This window comes from Echinops telfairi, unplaced genomic scaffold, assembly GCF_000313985.2.
Source record: "Echinops telfairi isolate 266 unplaced genomic scaffold, ASM31398v2 ScPeMD7_23;HRSCAF=83, whole genome shotgun sequence".
In the NCBI taxonomy this organism is placed as follows: domain Eukaryota; kingdom Metazoa; phylum Chordata; class Mammalia; order Afrosoricida; family Tenrecidae; genus Echinops; species Echinops telfairi.
In genome coordinates, this window is record NW_022103920.1 from 38,145,660 (window position 1) to 38,167,994 (window position 22,335).

Consider the following 22,335-nt stretch of genomic DNA (forward strand, 5'->3'; position numbering starts at 1 on the left):
AAAAAAAAAAAAAAAGAATTACCCCTGTGGGTTTTGGGAATTGTAAGCCATGGTCTTTTTCTCCCGGAGCACCTGGTGGTTTTGAACTGCTGACATTGGGGATCAGAACCCAATGCATAAGCACTATGCCACCAAGGCTCCTCTTTAAAAGACATAAGAAAAGTTTTTTAAAAAATAAATAAAAGGAGCCCTGATGGTGGTGCTCTGAGTTAGGCAATAGACTGCTCCCAGTTCAAACCCACCAGCTGTTCCGTGGAAGAAAGACGAGGCTGTCTACTCTGTAAAGATGTTCACATCCTCTGAGCCCTTAAGGAGCGATTCTATCATGCCCTGTAAGATCGACATTAGGCAGAAGATGGTAGAAAACAAAACTGCAAAATACATCCTCCTTCACTTTAAGGCTGGCTTTCCAAGCGTTTTTGACATTATGGAGCCCTTTTGTTATTACAAAATCAACGAACATTCCTCTTCTGCTAGTTTGCCCTGCAGCTCACTTAGAAAAATGCAGATCTAGAGGTAGCCTCCAAGTGTGAAGCAGAAAGTAGCATTCAACACTGGCAAACTCTCCCAACAGAAACGTGCCCATCTCCCCTTCTCATTTTACATGGTCTCTAGGTCTTGAGATAATCTCTTCCCTTCTACCCAACTGGCGACCCACAGACTCCTCGGATCAACTAACATTTTATAAACTCCTAACACAGATACAACCAGACGCCATATCTTTGATTATTTTTCTTCATATGGCCCAATTTCTCAGACTATTTGCCCAGCATACAGATCCAGTCTGATATACACCTTTCCTGATTTTTAAAAAAACTTTTATATGTGTTGGCTTTATTTGTTGTTCCAGCAGCAGGTGGACCCACGGGTAAAATTTAGGAGCAAACACACAAGGCGTTTACAGCCAAGCAATGCACAGTGGCATCCCATCCACCCAGACTCAGGAAATTAAGAACTGCCTCCTCCCCAACTATTTCCACAACTACAACATATGGCCAGGTATAAAAGTTGAAGCATTTTTATTGGGGTTCACTCCAGGACCTTTCCTGATTTTAAACCACGCTGTATCCCCCTTGTTCCTTCTGAACAACTGCTTCTTGGTCTATGGACAGGTTCTGAAAAAGCACAATTAAGTTCTCTTAAATTTCCATTTTTTGCTGTTATCTATAGTTTGTTATGATCCACATAGTCGAATTCATTTGCATAGTCAATTAAACATTCATACAAATCTTTCTGATATTTTCTATTTTCAGATAGATCCATCTAACATCAATAAGTGTATCTCTTATTCCATGTCCTCTTCTGTGACTTGAATTTCTGGAAGTTGCCTCTTTTGTTTTTCCCCAAAGCTATGTATTTAAAAAAAATGTTTTTCACAAGAAAAAACCTTATCACCTTCAAAGTACTCTCCATTATACTTAATACATTTGTCAAATCTGCAATTCCATTCTTGGAGATCGCTGACAGCACCTCCCTCATTTTTTACTTCACCTCTTCTATGTCATCCAATTGCTATCCTTTCATGTTCCTCTTCATTTGCGGAAACAAAAAGAAGTCACACAGAGCAAGGTCAGGTGTGTAAAGTGCATGGGGTAAGAGAAGCATGCTGTTGTTTGCCAAAAAAATGGGCACACTGAGATGGCTGTGTGAGCAGGTGCATATCATGGTGGCAAAACCAAGCCCCTCTCTGCCACAAATCAGGCCTTTTGTGGAGCACACTGTTACGCAATCTTTTTAGCACCTCTAACTATAAAGCTTGATGAACAGTCTAATCTGGTGGAATGAACTCCAAATGCACTATGAGGAGACATGTTTGTCTATTCTGGAAGTTGAAGGGTGTCCAAAACAAGGTTTGTCATCAATCGACATTTCACCTTTTTTGAAACGAGAAAATCACTTGTACACTTGAGTTTTTCCCATAGCTCTGTCCTTTTAAGATGTGTTTAACATCACAACAGTTCCTGTGGCATTTTTCCCAAGCAGGAAACAAAATTTCACAGCAGCATGCTGTTTTCTTAAATCCTCTCTTAAATTGGCCAGCACAAAAAACGAGGTTCAAGCAAAACTGCTTTTACGAAAAAATTCACTGTGACCAGAGAGAACCTTCCCAGGTGACAGCACTAGGTACACTAACTCAGAGTGAGTTGCTCGATGCTCACATAGCAGGAAAAACTGTGTACTATGAAAGCTCCGCTCCACACAGTGCAATTTTTGGGGGGGGGGGGCTGGGGTATCCCCTTGTACAGCTGCGACCATTGCAAAATTATCTGCAGTGAAATTTTACTTGTGTGTGATATTAATGATAATTTCCATACTCTGTTGGATCACCTTTCTTTGGAATGGGTATGAATATGGATCTTTTCCAGCTGGTTGGCCAGGTGCCATTGCTGGACTTCCAAATTTCAGGGCTAAGACAAGTGAACGCTACCAGCATTGTCATACATCTGTTAAAACATCTCAATCGGTAATCCAGCAATTCCTGAAGCTTAGTTGGACTTCTGGCTTCAATACTATCAGTTCTTGGCCAAATACTTGGCCTGAAAAGGTTGAATGTCATCAATTCTTTTTGGTATAGTGACTCTGTATTCCTTAAATCCTCTCTTAAATTGGCCATCTTTCAGTGCTTCCTAAATCGTTCAATACTTTGCTCGTAGAATATTTCAATATTTCAATATAGTGCTTGAATTGTTTTCTTTCAGCTTGAGAAATAATGAGTGCTTTCATAATTACTCCCACTAAAATACCCTTGTGCTATTCTAACCTCAACTCTTGGCACATCGCATTACAACCCTTTATTTTGACCTTACCTGACCTAGCCTTTGAAATCTTCTGTTCAACTCTTTTACTTAAGCTTTTTTTTTCCTTTTCATTTTAGCCATTATATGCCAAAGAGTAAGTTTCAGAGTAATTTCTGACATCCAATTTTGTCTTTTCTTTATTTACTGTCTTTTTAATGAGTCTTTTGGTTTCTTCATGTATGATGTTTTTGTTGTTTATTTTTTAAAAAGAGCCTTTGATGGCATATAATTCACAAGCCATCAATACCATGGTTCAATCGTATCAAGAAGAGTTATACAATCACCACAATCAATTTTAGAACACTTTCTTCATTCTTGTACTCAGCATGATTAGCTTCCCATTTCCCCCTCACCTTCCCCACCCAAAGGAATCATTAGTTCAATTACTGTCTCTATAGATTTGCCTATCCTGGATTCCACATAAAAAAATTAAAAAAGAAAACAAAAACTACAAACAATAACAAAGTAAAAAAAATAGAAAAACCTTAATCAAAAAGAAAGCAGAAAATAATGAAAACTAGATCAAGTAAAAAATGGGTCAAAAGGAAGATAAAATGATAAAGTGTTAAATTTTAACCTAACCGCATCAGCAATAATCCACTTTCCAGTACATCCTGCATGATAGCCAGGCTATTTGCATCTCTGGTCTATGGCCAGAGGGGATTTCCCCAGAAGCTTAATCCACCTATATTTTCCTTTCACTTTTTTTTAAGTGAAAACTTTAAAATGGATCAAAAAGGAGATCAAATGATATTACACTTTAACCTAACTACATGTGCCATAATCAATTAAACAATGCTCTCTGTCTTATAACAAGGCAATGCACATCCCTCAACTATGGTCAGAGGGGATTCACTGATGCTTAATCCATGTGTGGATCCTACAAATGGATTTTGGGCTTCCACTGTCATCCATAGCCTTTTGAAAACTAGGTGTTCACAATTTAAATACCGATACCATTCCCTCCTTCAGATTGGGATTTTATTATTACAATCCTTGAATCACACAGGCTTGTGTGCTTCTTCCATGTAGACTTAGTTGACACCTCATTTAGAGGGTTACTTGTATGAAGACAAGCCTTTAAAACCCGAGATGTTATTCCTTCTGATAGCTGGACACCATCTGTTTTTTCACCACATTTTGCTATAGCACCCATATCTTCATTGTTCTCTTCGTAAGGATGCGCATTGAAGCAGGGAAATGTCATAAGAATTAAAGTGTTCTTCAATTGAGGCTAGACTTAAGTGCAAGCCCCCAAATGTATAATGCCTTTGATCTCATCAGGTCTTCAATCATTAGTATTCCCTGCATCAAGTTTATTCTTGAGATGGTCACCAAATTCAGGTGGGATAGACTCAAGGTTATATGTCGGCTCCCAGGGACTTGTTTCCATTTTCTTCAGCTTCAACTTTAACTTGCATCTAAGCAATTGATGGTCTGTTTCACAGTGGTCTCTGGTCTTGTTCTGACTAATGATACTGAGCTTTCCCAGTGTCTCTTTCCACACATATAGTTGATTTTATTCATGTGGATTCTATCTGGTGAGAGACATGTCTGTAGCTATTGTTTATGGGGTTGAAAAACGGTATTTTCTTTCTTCCCCCTTTTCCCCTCTGACTTCCAAGGAGGCTTGATTCAGAGGTCCATGACTGACCAGGGCTCTTGCTCCATTTCTCTGTTGTTTCACTTCTCTGTGGTTTGGCTAACTTATAGCTCAAAAAAAAAGGTATTTTCAATAAATACATTTTCGGTCTTACAAAATTCAATCATGGGAACTCCGGCATCATTTAGACCACCAAAGCCATATTTTACAGCTGCCTAGTTTCTTTGTTTCCAAGTTTCACATTGCAGTCACCAGTAGTTGTCAATGCTTGACCAATTTCAGACTGCAGAAGTTGGTGAAAATCCTCAATTTCACTTCCTTTATCATTGGTGATTGGTCTGTAAATTTGACTAATGGTCATATTAACTGCCTTTCCTTATAAGTATGTGGATATTATGTCATCACAAACATATTGTTCTTCAAGATAGGTATTGAAATATTCATTTTGACAATGAATATGAGGCTGTTCCTTTTCGATTTGTCATTCCCAGCATAATAGATTATATGATTGTCTGATTCAAAATGACCCATACCAGTCCATTTCAGCTCTAACGCCTAACATATGAATCTTTACATGTTCCATTTCATTTCTGAATTCCAATTTTCCTAGATTCATACCTTGAACATCCCGCATTCTAATTATTAATGGATGTGTACAGCGGTCTCTTCTTCGTTTGCATTGTGCCACATCAGGAAATGCAAGTTTCAAAGGCTTTGCTTTAGCGTTTCATTAAGATCAACTTCATGTTGAGGAGGCAGCTCATCTTCTGGTATTCTACCAGACAACGTTCAGCTACAATTCATAAGATTTTCAGTGGCAAAATTTTCAGAAGTGAACGGCCTCTTCCTTCTTCCCAGACTGTGTTAGTCTGGAAGCACCGCTGTAACTTGCACACTCTGGGGGATTTGGCTGGTATGGGAACTACCAAGGGCACAGTTTCCAGCATGACAGCAACACACAAGCCACTATCACATGACAATCTGACACCTGAGTGGTAAACTGGGCCCAATATCTGCTGCTCATAAATAAGATACACCTTATAGCTATGAGGACCCCTGTTGCTGCTGTCTCTGAGCATTCGCTGATCCAGAGACCGCCCACCTCCAGTCGCAGGACATCACAAGTGCCCCATTCTTCCTTCTACTCAGGTGTTTCCTTGCTCTCTTCCCCTTTCGGTAGTTTCCTCACCATTTGTCCTAGAAGTCCTCCTGCTGTAAGAGACTACCCTCTGAAAGCAGCTTGTGGTACAATATTGCTATCGCACGGCCCTGTCTTTTCCCCTTGATCAGCTTTAAACTCCCCTCAAACTCACCACAACTATGTATTTGGGAAACATTCTGCCTGAAAGCCTCTCTAGAACTGCATATCTGCCTTGTTCGTACTGCACAGATTTTAGCATCTCTCTCTCTCTCTCACACACACACATTAAATGGTTAGTTATTTGAGGACAAGAATGTTATATCTTAATGTCCAAGATAAAGAGGATAAGGCATAAAGTCTTAGGCCTGACAAGAAACGAATCCATAAAGAAACAATTTCTCAGGATAAAATACTTACTGTGTTTTTCACAGATTTTTTCAAGCCATCAATGTTGCCATAAAAAATTGGGCTAGAAAACCTCAGAATCTTCACCCCTTCAGTTTCTTCGGTCTAACATGAGAAAGAAAACAACAACATTAAGCCCACGGGGAAGAGTGTTGAAGTAACAAACACTCTGTTATGCATACATTTATCACAATTTCAAAAATTAGTCTGAAGTGAAACAATTTTAAGTCTCAAATAGTCAATGAGATTTCTGGCGACTCACACTTGCACCTAACTTTCCTTGACCCAGGGGCTGCCTTCCAGGCACCAAAGTCGCAGGAGCCCAACAAATCACAGTCCCATCGCGGGTCCAAGTGAGAAGAAGCCGGAGGAAAAAGCCCGTGGAGCCCTCTCATTGCCAGACAAAGAAGCTGCAGCTCAGAACGGTGGCAAGACTTGCCTCAAGTTCATATCACTAGCCCTCTCAATTTTGCTAAAATTCTTCCAAAACGCTAAGGAGGAAAAAATAGCAAAAGCAAGAAGGTTTGTGAAAGCCAAGGCCTATGAGGTCATCGAGGGGTTTACATCTTGATCCACAGTCTAAAGTAGAAACCATGGGCTCACAGAACTTTCTAGTCTCAAAGGAGCTGCGCATCTTTCAGTCCAGCCCTTTCCGATGAAAAAGAGGAGACTGAGCAGCTGAGTGGGCGAGGCCTCCCTACGGCTGAATCTAGAATCCCAAACTCCCAAACCCAGCTGGTTCCGGGGCAGAAATCATCTCCAGATGGGTTTGTAGCTTTTGAAGGCATGTGGCTCAACACAAATGAAATAGATTTGTGGAAATAAAGAAAACAGCCCTTCCTGGAATTACCGGTACAGTGTCCAACAGAGTCTAATGCTATGTACTACAACTTCCCAAGGACCCATGAAAACTCAAATCAAAACACCACACACACACACACACACACACACACACACACACACCTACCACGCAGATCTGTGTAGCTTTGAAAACTATTTTGCTGGGGTATTTTTTTTCATAGTGTTTGTTCTCTGCATCTTCATGTTGATTTACAGTGTATTTCCCTAGGGATCTTGAAGCAATCTTATTTGCTGAGACCACAGCCCACTTATCAGGACTTCCAGGTGTTTGTTTTTCATTCCCAAACTATATACAGTGAACCCTCGTTTATCGCGGTTAATCGGTTCTAGACCCTACCGATAAATGAAATTCCGCGAAGTAGGATTCCTTATTTGTAAATCAAACATTTTCTTAGTTAGAGCATAGAGGACATGAAAAAACACCCTTTAGTCACCATTACACGCGTATTACCCAATTTATTAAACGAAAAGGGAAAATTGCAGTAAAACATTTTGAACGTTACAATTATCATTTATTATTTATTATATTATGAAGTACAACGGATGGAGCGAACGGAAGACTCATTCAAGTCAAAATGGCATGCAACCTCCACGATTTTCTTGCCATCTTTGATCATATCCAAAAGTTTTACCTTTTCCTGGATGGTGAGCATCTTCCTCTGGCGCTTATTTTTATTGTCAGAAGGCTTAGAAGAAGCAGCTCGTTTAGGAGCCATCATAGGGCTTAGATAAAATTTCTTAAAAATCGCAAACAATTACAGTACACTGTACAAAAGCAAAAATGCATCTGATACGTGGCTCTGATATGTAACGATGCAGACAGAAGTGTGTACAGTATGAGCCAATCAGTGGCATGATGACAGAGCATGCGCTGTTACGCAAAAACCGTGATAGAGTGAAGCCGCGGAAGTCGAAGCGTGAAGTGGCGAGGGTTCACTGTATTACATTTTCCCATTCCGCAGACAAAGCAAAATGTCAAGTAAGGTTCTTAGTGTCAGAGAACCTGAAAGTCCCATATGAAAATTGAATGAAGAAAATCTTATAGGGATTTCAGACTTCACAGAGCAGAGAAATGGAAATCTTATTCCATTTTTGAAAATAATCGCCTCTTATGATGGTTTTACATTAAAATGACTGCAAAGATTAGTGGTATTCAACTAATATGAACAAAATTCATATACATCATGGAGGTGCAAGGGCATGCTATGCTGGGTCCAAAGCTTCCCGAACACCCTCAAGGGCTGAATGGCCTTTGGCTCAAAGCCAGAGTCTCCTCCTTGGGCAACCTTGTCCCTGGGCAGCTGAAAAGATACTTGAGTCCCGAAATTGCCAGTGCGCAAACCCATGTACAGCAAATGTCTCGGAAAAGCACTCACATTTTTGTACATCTTGGTACTTTTGTAGATGTCTGTGTGAGGAAGGCTTCCGACGCTACTCCAGGCGGGACTAAAGGAAGGACACGGAAGGTCAGGGCGATTGTGGATCAGGCATCTTTTGGAATCAGAAGCAATAGCAGCCACTAACGAGCCCATCCCCATGATGCTTTTAGCCTCCCTCTTTCTTGCCGGTGACATTTTCCCGTCGCTAACTCTGAAGTGAGCAGCTGGTGTTTGTGTGGGGAAGGGGCAGAAGAGGGAGCCGTGGCTCTACTGCCGGCGGAAAGAAAGAAGGACCGGAGTCTCGCTCACGTGGATATCCTCTTATGGGGACTTTCCCATATGCTTAATGTTAGCTAAGTCTCTCACCACAACCTTGAGGCAGGCCCTGGGCAGTGCAAACATGGCGCTGGCCGGGAGGTGGGCGGTTCAAAGCCACACAGTGGCTCTGGGGAACCCCCAGAGCACAGTCCTCCTGGGTGGTCCACAGGGTGGTGGTGAGGAGTCAGAATGAACTCTAGGACGAGTTGGGGGTTGGGATTTTGGTTTGTAACCCTCCTGAAAGTTGGGGAGTAGTGTCTTCCTTTGTTCAGATGAGCTAACCAAGGTTCAGAGCCTCTCTTCAACCTGCAAGGTCCTCAGGGTTTGGCGCAGCGCCTGGCCTTCGGGAATGATGGTGACTTTCTGAAGTCTGGGGAGCCTTCAAATAATCAAATCAGTCAGCTCTGATAGAAATAGGAAACTGGCGCAGGAGGGTAGGGGTGGGGAGACTCTGTGTCCTTCCTGACAACAGATTTCCTGCTCCTGATGCAATCAGAGAAGTCCCATGATTCTGCAAGTGTGGCTAGGAACCAATGCTAAACATAATTTGTGAAGAAAGAGTATTTGTTGGGGGTACTGGCTCCCGCGTGCTCTCTGGGGCCGCACTGTAATTATGGGAAATTGAATGCCTTGGAGGATGCTGCTTTGAGTTGGCTCCCAGCCTAGCTACCAACAGGCGCCACCACCTGCCCTCAGCTCACGTTTTCCTCCTCAGCTCAGTCTCACTCTGCGGTCCTCTTCCCTCCCTCGCCACCACCCACAAGGCCCAGCCGCGTGAGAGGCAGCTCTCTGAGTCATTCCCTCACAGCAAATTGGCCACTTTGGGAGTCTGTGACCTCTTTGGGGCCCCTGGGCAACCGCTGAAGAGTGCCAAGGCAGTAAACATAAGCCTTTTGGGTAGGCACCAACGTGCCAGGGAAAGGAAGGCACGCAGGAAGGAGGACTGGTTGGCAGCCAGGGCGGGAGAGGCAGCCTTAGGCTCAGCTGAAAACTCCCGGTGCGTGGTCTTTCCCAGGTTTCTTGCTCCTTCATAGCCCAAACATAGGCAGAGAAGGGGCCCAAAGTCTGGAAAGACCATGGACGTGAGGAGGATGTGGGGAGAAAGCTGTGTTCCGCTCTTAGCCCGAGAGGGCACACAGTTACAGCCCCTAAAGAGCCCAAACAAAACCAACCGACCAGTCACCAGTCTCAGAGCCCCAAACGTTTCCCCACAGGCTCAGGCTGTTCCCGTTCCGTTAAATCGTGTCTGCTGCTTCCCTCTGCATATGACCTGATTTTGTCTGCTTCACATAATTGTGTAGCTTGCCTTAGCGTTCATTTGTATTTGCCTTATTTGGGCGATTGGAAGGAATGTTGGCTACGCTCAAATACTTTAAGGTTCTCCTGCTCTGGCTCGCAGAACTGGTGACCTCCGAGCCTCAAAAGCAAACAAGGACAGACTTTCTTGAGCAGCCGTCTTCTCCCAGGGCTTGGGTCACCACATGTCAAGAGCAACCTCAGCGGGTTTGCCTCACGATGACATCAAAGGGGAATATGGCAGTCGAGCATGGGACTGGCGAACAGAATCTGGGGTAAGATAGGTCTGGGTGGAAATCCTAGCTCTGCTACTGACTAGCTGTGTGAGCTTAGTCAAGATTCTTACTCTTTCTAAGTGACAGTTCTCTCATCTGTAGAATTAAAACAATAAAACCAGTTCATAGGATTTGTTTGGAGATTAATTATAACCTAAGTAAAGTGCTGTGTGATTAATTCTTAGACCCACTCACTGCCATTGAGTCCATGCTGATTCACAGCGACCCTATGGGGCCTATGGGACAGGCAGAACTGCCCCTGTGGGTTTCCGAGACTGTAACTATTAAATGGGAGTAGAAAGCCCTGACTTTCTCCCATTAATTCATAGAAGCATTTGTTATGTAACTATCCTAGGAGCTCTGGTGGTGCAGAGGCTAAGTGCCTGGCTGTTAGCGAAATAGTCGCTCTGCAGGAGAGAGGCGTGGCAGTCTGCTTCCATTCAGTGTACAGCTTTGGAAACTCTATGGGGCAGTTCTACTCTGTCAGAATCAACTCGATGCCACTGGGTCTAATGGGGTTTCTTTTGTTCGTTTCTGCTTTGCTGTTGATTGTGAAATAGCCACCCCAATCGGTCGGTTTGTCACACTGTGGTGGCCCGCATGTTGCTATGGTGCTGGAAGCTATGTCACTGGCATTTCCAATACCCACAGGGCCATCTGGGATAGACAGGTACCTGAAGAGCGTCCAGATGACACCCGGTGACCTACTTCTGATAATTAGCCAAAAAAAAAAAACCCTTAAAGATTAAAATAGAATTCTGTCTGAAGAACAATGACCATGAGGAAGTTACAGAATGGGTACACTTTCATTCCGCTGCATATACTATGGACACGAGCTAATCAACTCAGCAGTGGTGATAACAATGGCTTGATCGTTCACTGCATGAATCAAAATAAAATGTTGATTCAGGGTATAGTACCTGTTCGCAGGAAAAGGTAGGTTTCTTATATTACTCACAACTGAACTCTCAGGACGACCGTCAATAGCGCAAACATAAGGCCGGCTAGTAAACCGAGATCCAGCCCCAGGATGATGGACGCCAGGCAGGTGAACACCCAGATCACCTAGGGACAGACAGAAAGGAAACAGAATGGTGTTCATTCAGAAATCAGCCCGTGAGCGGCTCCTCATAAAAACCATAGTCAGGGATCCAAGAACAAAGTTTGACATTTTTTTATTTCACATTTATAGAAAATGGAAATTGGCCTGTTCAGTAAGGGCCAACCGTGCCATTTCATCGTTTAATTTAATTTTTGAGTAGGCAATATGTTTGCATGATTCAAAAAGAATCTTCCACCTCTCTCTACCTGGTTCCAGCCCTCCTCCTTACTTCTCGGCTCTCTTCTGTCTGTGCAGTGGCTTTTCCTCGAGACTTCCTTTTGCAAACACAGGCCAATATGAGGACAAAGGGGGTTCAAAAAATCCGTGAAAAAATTCCGTCCTCTTCCCATTCCATTTTTCCATGAACGTTTTGAAGTTCCTCAATAGAGAGCATATCTTATTTCCCCTCTTTCCAGCAAAATATGCACTCGCTCCTGTTCTGTGTACATCTCTTTTTCATGTAACGGATTGGGATCTTTTGCAATCAGCACATAGAAAGTTTTCTCATTCTCTCTCTCTATTCTATTTTAAATGAGAGCAGAACTCTAAAGAATTTCCCTTCTGATTTTAATCACTCCTCAGACAAGCTATGAAGGTTGCTTTCATCAGGATTATCACGAGCCTGGGTTTATGCATTCTGGTTTTCTTCTTTGCTCTTGCATGGGTTTGTGTCTGCTTTGTTTGTTTATTTTTTAATTTGAGGCTTTAGATAGGAGGTTTGTAATTTTTTTGGATTTTTTTTTAAGGTCAGGAACAGCCTCTAGGGAAGTCTTGCTGGAAAACGGACCTTCCCAGAGAAATGGCTTTCACAACAAGCAGCTCCAGTGGAAGCCTTCGCTTTGGTTTATCCACACCATCTTTCTATCTTATTCCAGGGTTCCCAACATGCAAGTAGTAGTTAGGAGAAGAGGAGGCACCGAGACAAAGTGGCAGGGTGCAGGCAAGAGAAAAGTGTTCTTTCACAGAAACAGGGGAGCAAAGTGACTTACAGCATCGATTTTATTCTGCCTCCACAGACGAGGAACATCACACACTTGCATAAACATCCCTTTCAGGTTGGCGATCACAACACCTGCCAAGACCGACTGCCAAGAGAGACAGGGAAGGCTCTGTTATCCTGGGGACTCGTTTTCCAGGTGATGAGTTTCACCTGCCTGTTAATTCTCTGGTGGCAGAGCAGGCATGGGACTTGATTCAGTCAGTGTTTGCAGAAGCAGGACTGTACCTTCTGCAGGGGTTCCAGCAGCTTCCCCAGGGCAACAATGGAGATGAGCACAATCAAGGCCGAGAGGATGCCGGCGATCTGAAAGACACACACCTCCCATGAGCCAGGGCTGCTGAAAGTGTGCGGGAGAAACTGTTCAGGGGCACACCCGATGACTCCCAGCCTCCCCTTCCGCCTCATATTGTGGAGAAACAGGAGACTCGTTTGCTGGAACGACACAGGCAAAGCTCAGAGGTAGGGTAAGGGTCCCGTTCCGTTCCAGACCACCGAGATCAATCAAGTGAGTCAGGCAATCCTCGCGCGCCCCCCGCCCCCCATTGCAGCGAGAAGTCACGTCCACACTACACTGAAGTCTACCACAGGTGCTAGAGTGTTATGATTGAGTTCTGACGGCTGTGAGATGCCCGGCGTGTGACACAGAGACATGAATGAGCACATGCTGTCAGGCAACGGGCACCGTTGGATGTGCTCGCTCTGCGTCGGGGACCACAGATCGTGCTGCGTTTGTAAAAAGGAAACAGTGACCATGAGATGGGGTGCGTCTGTACAACACCAAACGAGATGGAAAGCAGAGATAAGAGGCCTTCAAAACATTGGTGGGAAAATGGAACAGAAAAAGAGTAGGATTGGAGAGCAAATGTTTTGAGAATGATAAGGGCCACGAATGTATGGGTATGCTTTACACAATTGATGTATGTATGGATTGTGATAAGAGTTGTATGAGCTCCCAATAAAATGATTTTTTAAAAAAGAACTAGAAAAATGAAAAAAGAGTAGACTTTCCCATGAACCCTTTGGAGACCTTTCTCGTAGTAGCTCCGACTGAGAGGCGCCCTGGGGGCCCAGTGGTGAAGTGCTCGGCTGCTCGGCCAGACGGTTGGGGGCTTGCGCCCACCAGTCTCCACAAGAGAAAGATGCGCGATCTGCTTTCTTGCGCAGATGATGATTTTTTGGAAACCCTTGGGGGGCGGTTCTACGCCGTCCCCTAGAATTGCAATGGGTCAGAATCGATCTCGTGGTTGATGGCAGAGAAGATAAAGCATGTGTGCATTCTGCGCCTGCCGAGGTCAAGTCAATTGGCCTTGCCTTGCCGTGGGCATATTAGGTAAGAGTGACCAGTTGACCTGAAGACGATTCTGATTCATGGTAACGTGGTGTATGTCTAAGGAGAATATCTTCTAAGTGGCTGATTTCCCACCCCCCGCCAAAAAAAGTAGGTTGCCATGTTCTTTTGAGGCTCCTCTGGGTAGACTCAAACCTCCAACCTTTTGGTGAGCAGCAGAACATGCCACCATTTGTGCCCTCCAAGAACTCCAGATAGATGTCAGTTCAGGAGACCAGACACCCCGGTCATGTGAGATAGCAGGAAACCTTGGCCCCTTTCCTCCCTCTTCCCAAAAGGCAGATCACCGCGGAGTTCTTGGGAAACCAATTCTCACGGCTCTCCGGAGTTCCTATCTGATTGCTCCGCGTTCGTGAGGCCGCCGCCATCCTGACACCTCTGATAACACTGTGCACTCGGAGCACACGGTTCCCACGAAAGCCTCCTCCGAGAAAGCAAGCTTACCAGCCAGGGTACAAGTGCAAAATGTCACCTTAGCATATTACAAGGTGGGACCATATCTCTTGGTTCATGTCATTTCCATGGCAGCAGTTTCTGGGCAGCCTCAGAGCTCCACCCCACAGCAGCCCTTAGCAGTGACGGCAAAGCCACTGGGTGACAGAGACTGGGGGGTGACAGGAAGCTTGGGGGACTTTACCTTCACTGCCCCAAAGCTCTCCTAAGACAGTTAGGAGAGAGGCTGGGGGTGGGGCTAGTCTCGGGCTTGCTTAGATGAGCAGTGAATTCTCTGTTGAGACTGCTGGGGCCTGGCCTTTGAAGGAAGCTTAGAAGTTCTGAAAGAAAGGAGAAGAGGAGACAGGGAACCGGAAGCAGTGTGATCAGAGGAAGCAGCAGAGAAGGTGGTGTTGAGCGGCAGCTCCTACCTCGCGCAGGATGGTTGAGTGAAAGGACACAGATAAAAGGAAATCGAAAAGTAGGAAACATCTGGGAATTTCATAGTCATAATTGGAAAACCAATCATTTCTTTACAGCTCATACTTCGGTCAGCCCGAGGCAGGACTGTGTACAAGGCTAAAGCTTTCCCTGTAGGTTGGGCTCCCCTACCTAGGCCGTGGTAACTCCTAGCAGCACACCTCTGGGTGCCCCCTACCTTGGTGAGCTTTCTCTTCTGCTACTCTAAGCAAGGGTGCCAACATTCCCCCTTCATTTCTTCCTCCTGTCCTCCGTCCTCCCTTTTTAAGGTCAACGTCCTTCCATGCAATTAACCCACCAGCCGCCATCCAGTTGACCCCAGGTCATGGCTCCCCGCTTTATCGTAACCCTGACCCATGGTGCCTCCAACTCACGGTGACTTCAGTTCACGATAGCCCCACGTGTGCCAGAATCAAACCGGACCGCAGAGGGATGACTTTTGGAAATACCAATGTGTATTGTCACCCATATGCTATTGTGATTTCATGTGAACTGGTTAGAGTTATGGAGCTTTGGAAACAGGGCCCACAGCCCACGGACTCAGTCAAGCACGTGCAAGAAGAAGCCCCTGTGACATATGCAGACCAATAGCTAACTCTGCTCACTGTGTCAACCTCTGTGAGGGGCCAATTCCTGGTCCATACCTCACTTCATAAGGCTGGCTTAAGGGAAACACATGAGCTTTTATACAGATGAGCTGATTCACTTACTAGGAAATTAATTATTCTCTTAGCGAGAGCATAATCAGATAGAAGGGAGCTTAGCCTTGGAATTACTTTTCCATGAGTCAGTAGGAGGGTGAGGGAGAAGGAACAGGTTGCACTGTCTGGTCTTCTACAATTTGTGTCGATGTCCACTAGCCTTTGTTTTTCCGTTCAGTCATTCTGCAAACATATGCTGGGTGCTTCGGCACAAAATATGTACCATACGTGCTCAGACTCTGTTCCTGCCTTGAGTTGTTAGTGAGTGGAACACTGCACATGTGTGAGTGTGTGCTGCTACTTTACAAGCATTTCCTCATTCCTCACGGCAGCTCTAAGAAGTGGGTTCAGGTAGCTCCCCACTCTACAGATGCAAAATCTAAGGTTCTAGCCTCACAGAAGGCACACAACAAGGGGAGACCTGCCAATTGATTTGGTCATGAGTCTCTGGATGCTGGTCCAGACACTTAGACTTTTAACCTCAGAATGTAGTATACATTTCAGTAATTAATATCAAGCCATTTCTCAGTGTGGCTCATTCTTCAATGCAGAAATCCTGGCATCCCTCATTCCTAAGTATAATACATGCCAGTGTGTGCAAAGGAGATTAGCTTACCAGAACACCATTTATCCCCAGTGCCCTTTGCCACAGGGTCACTTTTCATGGGAATTCTTATTGGGGAGGCCAACCGGCCTCACTTGAGCTCCGAGGTAAGCACAGGAGAGTGCACAACAGCAATTCAGGATTTGCCTCTGCTCGCTTTAGGGCCACGTGCTCCGAAGAGCTTGTCAATGCCCTGTCTGAATAGCAAGCAGCACAAACTCCCACTGCTGACAGCTGCAGCCTGAACAGAGGCACAGTTTCAGCTGTGAGTTCTGATCTCAGCCCCTTGGCCATAGATCTCTAATGATGCCTCTTGGGATCGGCTATCTTAATTTACCCGCACCCTCAGATCTAAAAGTGTTTGGAGGGAAAAATGAAATAAAACATAAGCTTACTTATAAAGAGAAAAAAAAGGCATCTGAAAATAAGAATTTTTGTCCAAAAGGTACCAAGAAATTGGAAGAAGCTGATTCTTCCAACGTTGTCGAAGATCCATCCCACATGGGATAAGAGCATCGTATGTACAGGAGGGGAAATTAAGGCTCCCCAGGTGAAGGCCCAAGGAGGCTGGCAGTACAGCAAGTTAAGTGTCGGGCTGATAACCAGCTCCACCGGCTGCTCTTTGGGAGAAAGATGCGGCTGTCTACTCCCGTAGAGACCGACTTCCAGTCTTAAAAGGAACGATACTACCCTGACCTATCGGATCACTGATCGGAAGCAACAGCGGGTTTGGTTTGGGTTAAGTACTGTTGGAGTTATTTCCTCAATGATTTTCTTTTGTGGTCATTTGTAAGTGTTGCTGATGCAATACAACTCTTTTTTGGTATGTGTGTGTGTGCTGTTTGGTATTGATTTGTCTCCTTACAGTCTCAATGCACTTCTGAGTCGCAAATAATAGCTCTTTCTGTGTTGGGAGGATTAAGTCTTCCAGGCATAACATAAACACAATTCTAGAGTCTGCCCCTTGGCCTCCCCTGTCAGTTTGGCGGATTTGCGTCCCTGTCTGCCTTTGAGAATGGTTTTTGAGCTGATTGAGTAAGGGGTTATCCAGAGATTAACAGGATCTGGGTTTGGGGGGGGGGGTCACCTTTGTGAAGCTGACACCTTAAAACTAGTTTTCAAAGGCTAAGTTAATCCCACATTCAAACGTCAGGAACAAAAACCATACTGAGGAAGACATGCTAAAATGTCACCACAAACATCTCCTTGGCTCTACACCACTGTTCCGTGGGAGCACAGGAGGATCCTGATCCTTGGACAGGAAATGCAAGTGGGCACGCTTTCATTTTCCTGGTAAAGACAGTAATTACTGAGCCAGGAGGGGTTCTCATGTGCCGTGAGCGATCCGTGCTCTCTACGACAACATCCTCCATGATGGACTCCCTTTTGGTCGTAGCTGTTTCTGGGAAACAGCTAAGTGTGGCAATCTGCCAGGGGAACCCCAATACAAAGAGATTTGAGAGCTGCTTTACCCCAAAGCCATACACGCTGCTTTTAAGGTGATTTCCCGTGAAGGAGCGGACCACCGAGTCAGATAGGCCTAGGCAGAATCGGACACATCAGGCAGCACAAGGCTCTCCCTTTTCAATGGCAAATTGTCCTTCCCTAAAGGCCTGTGCCAGCCCATCGTGACGCGCTCTTTATGACCACCGGTGAATGTCTTCGTCTTCCCAAGCAGTCCCTCCTTACCTGTGTCTTCCCCCCGGTGCTCTCCTGGACCGCAGTGCGTGACAGCGCAGTGGTGGCCACGAAACACGAGAAGAATCCCGAGAAGATGTTGCTGATCCCAAAAGCAACAAATTCCTAAAAGAGAGACTGGACGATAGTGATGCTGCCCAGAAAACCTTTATAAGACCCTCACGGACCGTTTACGAAAGCAAACGACCAGACCCACCTTCTTGAGGGCCCCCACTGATTCTTTCATGTTAAAGGGTCCAGTGTTAGGGGTCTTGTGACATCTCTGGAGGTCAGACTCTATGGAATCCAGGTGAGACCTCACTTCTCTCAATACATTTTTTAAAATAGTTTTTATACTTCACACATCATGCAATTTAATCGCTCATTCATACAATGAAGAATTGTGCAATCATCACCGTGATCAATTTCTGAACATTTTCTTCCTGTGCTCATTGTTGTTAGCTCCCCACTTCCCTCCCATCCACCCTGCCACACCCCTAAGCAATGACCAATCCAGTTACTGTCTCTATATCTCATTGGCTTTTAAGGCGGAGGTGAGAGAGTGTCAGATCCTTTGCTGAAAGGCGTATCTCACTGCCTAGGACTGCGGCCCTCACACGCTTCCCAGCTCTCAGCCAAAGTGTGTTTCTGTAGTTGAATATTGGTTATGAAGTTTAGTATGACCAGGAGAGCTACCATTCTGCTCCATTAGTAATCATCTAGTAATAGCTGTAATTGCAATGCTGTGTTTTCAGAAATATTCCAGACCTGCCGATTTATGAGCAATACAAAGCCAGCTCACCTGGCACTGAGGTAGGCATACACCTCATATGCCTACAAAAATTGTTCTGTGTGCATTAAGTGCACACTGGACTTATTAGCAGTGTGAGCTCTGCTGTTTTGTCATGTAATAGCTGCCATTTACCACAAATTCACCTAGAGGCGATACTGGATTGCATGAAGAATTATTACTTTGATTACTTTACCTGATTTCTTAAAAAAAAAAAAAGTAAAGTGATACAGCAGCATCATTCCAAAATAACTTAAAACTAGCAAGCGCAGAGGGAGCCCAACCCACTAAGGACCCAGTGTCAGAAGAAGGTGATGTCATCTTGGAGAGGCAACAACAACTTTGTCCGTGTAGGTTGTCCTCCCTTCTAGACAGAGCTAGCTCAGAGAAGCACCGTCCGTACCTGGTTTCCATCGATGGCGTAATCGTACTTGATGGCATATACCTTTCCGACAGACACTGCGATAGCATAAGCGACCACAGCAATGGAGAAAGACGCCGTCAACATCTCAGTAAACACGTGCACACGTGGAAGTACAGGAGGCAAAAACCTAGTGGGGGGTTTAAAAAGCTGGTGTTAACAGATAGTTGGATCAGAGTTCTCTTTGCCCACTTCACGACCTCCCAAAGCAACCCCGCCAGAGGGAGACATCCAAGTGTGGGGGTCAAGAGAACCGAGGGCACATGGGGTGCACGAGACGCAGCACTGCTTTCGTAATTTGGAAACTCGGTGGCATCTCATTAACGGATTTGCTTGCCCCTAACTCGAGAGCTCTCAAACCCTGCCTCACCTCGCTCTACCCCTGCCATGGATAATCCTGATTTTCCTAAGTATCATATAATCCCATGCCATGCCTTCTCCCACAATAGTATTTTTCCTTGTACAAGAATAGTTTCTCTCAAAAGTCTTTGAATTCAGAAGACACCTAGCTTTAAGATGAGATCTAACAGATGTCAGGTCCAACAGATGAAAGAGATAAAGTTACAAGCTGCTGAAGGAACAAAGTGAAATAAAAATCTACATCTTCCCGAGGTATAATAACCATCATTTGCTGAATTCTCAAAGTACTTTAGTGACTAAAATACCCTAAAGAATATACGGTCAAATGACCGCTGCTTATTATTTCTCCAAATACTACCAGATTCTTGTGAGGCATGATTACAAAGGATGAAGTGCAAACCTTGGACCTCAAAGGGGCTGTGTCCTGTCTCCACTGCATCCCTCCACTCCATCAGCAACTTCGTGACTTTGAGTAAATGATCTCCCCCCACCAAGTCCCCGTTTCCTCGGGTATACAGCAGACACTCCTCCACAGGGATCATGGAAGAATTAAATAAGGTCTGTCCATGTAAATAATTAGTGCCCACATAGGAAGGAGGCACGCTGGGAGAGCCTAACCCTGCCATACACCTGCCACCCATTTGTACTATTCTGCTGCACCTTAACGGCGCCAATTATATACCCAAACCACTCAATGTAATGCCCTGGCTGGACATCTCAGCCCATGAGTGGACCCTTCCACTAACTCCTCTCTTCATTCAGGGTGCATAGCTCTCCAATTTCCATGCTCACTTAGGCCTGGTAATGAGCTGACATAGCCAATACCACCTAAAGGAACAAGACTGTGGGCATGTATTCATCTGAAGAGAACAGAGAGAGGCAAGCCTCTGACAGGTCAAAGGGCCAAGGAGAGAGAAGCAGACAGGATAAACATGATGCCACAGCATGTTTTTAGTTCAGTTGTCCTTGACTTTGCCTTGACCTTTGGCAAATGTGCCTCAGCTAAATAAAAATGTGGCCATTGGGAAGAAGTTAGAAAAGGATTTCTTCAATTTTGCTGACTTGATCCGTGCTATTCTTCCAAACGTTCAAGTGCAAATTTGGGGCAAATCACTGTTTAAAACACTGGCTAAAGCTTAAGATATGGAAATATATATATTCCATATCTTGATATTGATATATATATCAAGCACCAATCACTGAAAAAGCAGGATGGGCAACATGAATCTCTGACAAGGTAGATTTTAAGCAAAATCTGCCTAAAAGATAAGGAAGGAAAAAGGATAAGGAAGGAACATATACAACGGCTAAAGGGTCAATCTACCAAGAGAACATGCCATATAAATACATATGCACCCAAATCCAGAGCTCCAATATAATATATATATTAAAATGCCAAGATCATTGGAATGAGAAACAGACAGTTTCACAATGAGTAGTAGGTGGGCTCAGCACACCACTTTCAGTGAAGGACAGAACTAGAAACTCAATAAACATACAAAAGAGCCGAATGTCATGACCATCCAACTCAGCTTAGACATAAATACAGAACATTCCATCACACAGAAGAAAAATATACATGCTCCCAAAACACATGGATCATTCTTCATAGCAGATCTCATTTCAGGCTACAAAGCAAGACTCAATAAAATCAAAAATATCAAAAGAATACGGGAGATTTTCTATGACTGCTGCAAGAGCAGTGAATTCTTTAATGTAGCTCCGTTAACTAATGTCTCTGAATCCCACCAAATGACCTGTTCCTACATGGGGGTCTGGTAAGAAGGTGGGGAAAGATGCCAGTAGGATTCACCGATGAGTAACTGTTCACAGGACTCCCTGGAAAGTCTTCCTGTCGTGTATCAAATGAGCCCTTCGAGAAGAGGAGCAGGGATTCTGGTACGATCAAGAGCCAGGCGTGGAGTGGGTCCTCTGGACCTGAGATCCCAGCACAGTGAACCTCCTGGATGCAGAAGACAGCTATCAATTGGTTCAGCAGTAGCAGAACCAGGAGCCAGAGCATGGAATGATGGACTTCCCAGCCCACAGAGCAAGGAAAGCTGAGTGCTTTTCTGTAGGAGGCCAGCTTTCAGAATGGGGTGCCTCTGGGCACTTAATTGGGGAAACTGCACTTGCTGACAGACGTGGAGCTGAGTGCCTTTGGGCTGAAGCTTACTGGAGTGGTGCGTCTCTGGGCACTTAATTCAGGTATCTGGGCTTGCTGACCAATGGAGCTTGAACTGAATGCACTTGAATTGTGGCTTACAGTGGAGATGTATGCCCCCTTTGGACATTTTTAAGCAGACTGGAAAGAACTTTGTAATGCCTCTGATAAACAACTGAACACAGAGAATTTCTCACTGGCATGGCAACTTGTTAACTTCCATATTAAACTATTTTAATCATGAACATTTTCAGTGAGTTCTGTGTAGCCGTTGCAATGGCTATCAGATCTTAGAGAAGTAAAATAGAGAACATCAATTAAAACAGCACAATTGTAATGCTATAAAAATAGAAGTTGATTTAAAAAAAAAAAGCAAAGGAAAAAACCAGACACATAGAAACTGAATAATGCCTTGTTTAAAAAACCACTGGGTAACAGAATAAATTAAAAGTGATTCATTTTTAATCCTAGAATTAAAAGAAAAGTAAAACAGAACACACTAAAACGTTTGGGAAACAAGAAAAAACAGTGATCAGAAGTTAATTTGTAATAATAAATACACACACCAAAAAGAATAAAGAGTCAAATCAAAAACTTGCCCTACAACCCAATTAATGTTAAAAACGGCAGCAAAATATGTTCATTGCCACTGGAGAAAAGGAAAGCAAGGACAGAGCCAAAATAAATAAGTGAAGATGGCAACCACAACAGAGAGAATCAACAAAACCAGAAGAAGATGCTCTGAATCAATAAAATCAACAAATGAGTTATCAAAATGAGAAAGAAAGGCAAATAATCAAAATAAGGAACAAGACGATGACATTTCAGCAGAACCAACTGAAATAAAAAGGATCATATCAGAATACTATGAAAAACCTATTCTGACAAATTTGAAAGTCTAGAGGAAATGGAAAATACTCCAGAAGCACCTGGCTACATAAACTAACACAAGCTGGGGGTGGTGGGGGGACTGAAAAGATTCATAACAAAAGAAAAGGTTGAAAAAGTAATGAAAGAAGTTTTCAAAAAGAGAAGCTCCACCCTAGGCAGCTTCTACCAAACAGTCAGAAGGGAGCTCATACCAATAGTATTCAAACTATGTCAGAGAAAAGAAGCACGCAACCGCTGAAGACAAAGCGGGTGAATAAGCAAATGTGGTGAAGAAAGCTGATGGTGCCCG

The 22,335-nt window shown here is 44.2% G+C and overlaps 1 protein-coding gene across 1 annotated transcript in view; it reads right to left on the reverse strand.

The window, feature by feature from the left end:
* Nucleotides 1–22,335, reverse strand: part of SLC26A4 (solute carrier family 26 member 4) — a 58,811-nt gene that overhangs the window by 8,533 nt on the left and 27,943 nt on the right. Inside the window, exons 8-14 of the mRNA XM_004702775.1 lie at nt 18,614–18,761; nt 17,433–17,546; nt 12,404–12,481; nt 12,168–12,263; nt 11,035–11,141; nt 8,185–8,254; nt 5,960–6,052 (exon numbers count right to left, since the gene is read on the reverse strand). Coding sequence (XP_004702832.1) covers nt 5,960–6,052; nt 8,185–8,254; nt 11,035–11,141; nt 12,168–12,263; nt 12,404–12,481; nt 17,433–17,546; nt 18,614–18,761 — 706 coding nt within the window. The remainder of the gene's footprint in view (nt 1–5,959; nt 6,053–8,184; nt 8,255–11,034; nt 11,142–12,167; nt 12,264–12,403; nt 12,482–17,432; nt 17,547–18,613; nt 18,762–22,335) is intronic.